Below are 4,795 nucleotides of genomic sequence, written 5' to 3' on the forward strand. Positions count from 1 at the left end.
GTACAGGTAAGGCTCATAGGTACAGGTAAGGCTCATAGGTGCAGGCATGGTTGTGTGTTAAGAGAACTGCTTCTCAACCACATGGTTCTGGGTTCAGACCCATTGCATGGCACCTAGAGCATGTCTTCTACTATAGCATCCAGCTGTAGAAACATTGCCAGATCAGATTGGAGCCTGGTGCAATCGCTGGCTCTCCAGACCTCAGCGAAACTGTCCAACCCACGCCAGCATGGAAAACGGACGTTAAATGATGATGATAATGATGATATATGTATATATATTTATGTATATGTGTGTGAGTGTGTGTGTGGGTCTTTGTCCCTCCACCATTGCTTGACAACTGTTGTTGGTTTGTTTACATCCTCATAACTTAGCAGTTCAGTGAAAGGGCTCAACAGAATAAGTACGGCTTAATGCTATGTAGTGGGATTGATCTGTTTGACTAAACCCTTCAATATGGTGGTACCCCGGTAAAAAGGATAAAGACCCCCTTTGGTCATGAATGACCGTGGGATTGCACCTAGAAAGTTCCCCTCCAAGGCACAAGTCCAGGCAGGGTTGTTTATGGAAGACCAGCAGTCACCCATGCATACCAGCCCCTCCTCTCTCCACACCATCGAAGGAAGATAAAGGCTGATACAGCCTGGCACCAGAGACATTGCAACTCATTTCTACAGCTGAGTGAACTGGAGTAATGTGAAATAAAATATCTTGCTCAAGAACACAACACACAGCCCAGTTAAGGAATCGAACTCACTACCTCATGATTATGAACCCAACACTTTAACCACTGAGCCATGATGGCCACAGTCCAATGACCAAAATGACAAAAAAAAAACCCATTGAACTTCTATGTTGTTTTTCAAATGAGCAAAGCCTTACCTTTGTCACAGCTCCTTTTCATACAGATCATGCGTTCAGTGTTTTTGCCAGGGCACTGAGCACCGGAGGGTATACATGCACGATTCTTTGTTATCTGTCCTCTACCACATGCAGCTGAACACTGGGACCAATCGCCCCATTTACTCCACTGACCTGCAAGACAGAAGGAAAGGCATCACCGCTGTTACCTGTAAACGAGGAAATACTCAACAAAACACTTCAATAAAAGTATTTAACCCTTTAGCATTCAGGTTACTTTCACAAATTTAATATTCATTCATATTGCTTTGAACTAATCAAGCATCATCTTGTTGCTTTGAGATTTCCATGATGTGTTTGCTTATTTTTAGAATAACATTGTTAGGTAGGTGTGAGAGGCCAGATCTGGCCAATTTGAACAAAAAATGTTTGGTAGAATGTTTGGAACTGAAAATGGCTGGTTTAACCCTTTGGCATTCAGATTACTCCGTCAAAAGTAATGTTTAGCGATAGATCGCTAGCAACTTATTGTATCAGTCTCTTTTGCCGAACTGTTAAGTTACAGGGACGTAAACATTACAACATTACAAACACCAGTATTTGTCCCACCACTATTGCCTGTATTTATTTGTGTGTGTGTTTTTGTGTTTGTCCCTCATCATCACCTGACAACCAGTGTTATTGTGTTTATGTCCCTATAACTTAGCGGGTCAACAAAAAGTGTCCAATAGAATAAGTAATAGGCTTGGTAAAAATAAGTCCCGGGGGTCAATTTGTCTGACTAAAACACTTTCAGGCAATGCCTCAGCATGGCCACAGTCAAATGACTGAAACAGGTAAAAGATGTGTGTGGGGGTGTCTGTTGGTCCTCTACCATCACTTGACAAATAGTTTTGGTGTGTCTATGTCCCCATAACTTAGCAGTTTTGCAAAAGAGATTGATAAAATATGGTAACAGGCTTAGAAAAATAAGTACTGGAGTAGATGTGTTTGATTACAATTCTTCAGGGTAGTGCCCCAGCATGGCCATGGTCTAAAGACAGAACAAGGGTTCTCAGCCAATTTTTTTATTTATGGACCCCTTTTATTACTATTTTATCCTGGTGGACCCCCATTTAAAAACTAGTTTTATAGAAATTTCGTTCAAAATTCCTGTTTTGTTTTCCACACACTTGCGTAGGTTGAAGTATGGAAAATGTAAGAGAAAGAAACCTCACTATTTCTTGCAATACACACCAATACATACATACGCCTGACTGGCCTTCGTGCCGGTGGGCACATAAAAGCATCCACTACACTTTCGGAGTGGTTGGCATTAGGAAGGGCATCCAGCTGTAGAAACTTTGCCAAATCAGATTGGAACCTGGTGTAACCATCTGGTTCACCAGTCCTCAGTCAAATCATCCAACCCATGCTAGCATGGAAAGCGGACGTTAAACGATGATGATGACATCGAAAACAAAATTTCTTTCAGGCGCCCTTAAAATAGTATTGTGGATCCCCAATTTACTATTTTGGTCACGTGGAGCATTTTATTCTGGTGAACCCCCATAGCCATTCAATTTTTAAAAATTAGTTTCATAGATATTTCTTTCAAAATTCCTATTTTGCTTTTCACATGTTCATTTGCGTACGTTCAACTATGCAAAATGTTGGAGAAAGAATTTTTTTCAGGGGCCCTTAAAATACTATTGTTGATCCCCAATTTACTATTTTGCTGCATGGACCCCCCAAAATCTTATATGAACCTTCAGGGGCCATATGGACCTTGGTTGTGAACCACTGAGATAGAAGATAGAAGACGAAGTTGTCGCTACCTGGAAAGCAGCTTCTTTCCATACACAATCGCACATTGCTGATGTCACCCTCACATTGGTGACCAACTGGCTGACAAGTACGTCTTCGTTTCTGTTGACCCGAGCCACAAGCAACTGAACAGTTTGACCACTCCGTCCACTGTGTCCAACGTCCACCTGTGGAGACAAATTTTCCTGGAAGAAGAGCAACAAATTAAAAAACAAAAAACATTATAAATTAAGTATGTAACTGCATTAATTAATTCTTTCTACTGGAAGCACGAGGCCTCAAATTTGGGGGAAGGGATTGAGTCGATTACATTGACCTCAGTGCATAACTGGTACTTATTTAATCGACCCCGAAAGTATGAAAGGCAAAGTCGACCTGAGCAGAATTTGAACTCAGAATGTAGAAGCAGACGAAATACCACTAAGCATTTCGCCTGGCATGCTAACGATTCGTTTCTATTCTAGTCACAAGAGTCGAAATTTTTGGGGAGGGGGCCAGTCAATTAGATCAACTTCAGTACGTAACTGGTGTTTAATTTATCGACCCTGAAAGGATGAAAGACAAAGTCGACCTCTGCGGAATTTGAACTCAGAGCGTAAAGACGGACGAAATACCGCTAAGCATTTCGCCCAGCATGCTAATGATTCTGCCAGCTCGCCACCTTTGTAGCTGCATTAATTAATGAAAATGCTCTGGTAAGACCCAGAAAGCAATGCCTTCTATTAAAGTCCCTGGCTGACCAATGCCTTGTGAGTGAAACTGGTAGAAGAAAACTCTATAGGATCCTTTTTGTATGTTTCTCTTTTGTTTTTAATTGCTTAAATTCTTCCTTTGAAGAAGGAGGTGTTTTCTAGCAAAGATACAAAGCTCAACCATTCAGATGTAGGTAACAAAAACAATGTCATGTTTTAAATCTGAGAAAAGTCTTGCAGAGTTTTATTGTTCCACTTACAAATTGTAAGTGGAGCAATAAAACTCTGCAGTGCCGCCATCCAGTTTCTGTGACTGAAGAGGAGATAACTACTCCGAGCATGGTTAGGTGGCAATGTGAGCTGATTTAGGTGTATTTACAAGATATGTCTACAGCGAGAAATTTTTCCCATGACATAGCATGGTAAATGACCTGTTTACAAGACCGATCGTGCTTTAAGAATATTTGAACTGGTATCAACATTGCAAAAGAGCAAAAATTTGAAAAGATGCCACTCTGAATAAAATGAGTAATCTTTCGTCTCTCCTTCATTCTTTCTCCCCCATCACCCATCACTAGTCCCTAATTCTTTCTGAATCATTCCATATATTTCCTAAGTGTGTGCATGCAGGTATGTGCAAGCATGCATATATGTACGCATGTGCAGACATGCGTAACCAATATGACATAAACGCTGAAGAAGATATGATTTTCTTTTACATTAGAGCTTAAAATTGAACAATATTGCATTATTACATTCCTGATAAATCTACTTTGATTCCAGCAGATTTGAAGATACCACTTTTGTTTGCCGAGATCAAATATATTGGAGTTGTTGTATATTGAAAGGAACATATATGAGATTTTGCCGGGATTTTTAAAAGCCTTTACAAAGGACTTTATTGAGCATTTACAGTAAATTCATGTCTTATGCATTAATGATGTGTCTGTGGTACAAGGCTCTGCGTTGTGGCAATAATGCCTCTATCATGTCACTGGTCAAATATGGTGGGGGAAGCATTAGCATATTGAATTATATTATGTGTGTGTGTGTGTGTGTGTGTGTGTGTGTGTGTGTGTGTGTATCATTCATGATGCATATTTATTGCGAGACAACTGTGAAGCACATATATACACACAGACACACATATATACACAAATGCATGCACACACACACACAGGTACACACACATCACATACACAACACACACACACACACACACACACACCTATATGTAGTAAGAAGAGGGATATATAAAGTCCGCTTTCCATGCTGGTATGGGTTGGACAGTTTGACTGAGGACTGGTGAGCCAGAGGCTGCACCAGGCTCAATCTGATTTGGCAAACTTTCTACAGCTGGATGCCCTTCCTAATGCCAACCACTCCAAGAGTGTATACATACATACATACATACATATATATATATATGTATATAT

General features: G+C 40.4%; 1 protein-coding gene across 4 annotated transcripts in view; it reads right to left on the bottom strand.

Moving 5' to 3' along the window:
- Positions 1–4,795, bottom strand: part of LOC106875447 (SCO-spondin) — a 56,219-nt gene that overhangs the window by 6,395 nt on the left and 45,029 nt on the right. For 3 of the 4 annotated variants that reach the window (XM_052976047.1, XM_052976046.1, XM_014923599.1), the window contains 2 exons: positions 2,679–2,852; positions 883–1,035 (listed from right to left, as the gene is read on the bottom strand). In XM_052976047.1, coding sequence (XP_052832007.1) covers positions 883–1,035; positions 2,679–2,852 — 327 coding nt within the window. Of the gene's footprint in view, positions 1–882; positions 1,036–2,678; positions 2,853–4,795 lie in introns of those variants that run through there. The other variant, XM_052976048.1, reaches the window with a different exon arrangement.

The sequence above is a fragment of the Octopus bimaculoides genome, chromosome 23, assembly GCF_001194135.2.
Source record: "Octopus bimaculoides isolate UCB-OBI-ISO-001 chromosome 23, ASM119413v2, whole genome shotgun sequence".
NCBI classification, from domain to species: Eukaryota; Metazoa; Mollusca; class Cephalopoda; order Octopoda; family Octopodidae; genus Octopus; species Octopus bimaculoides.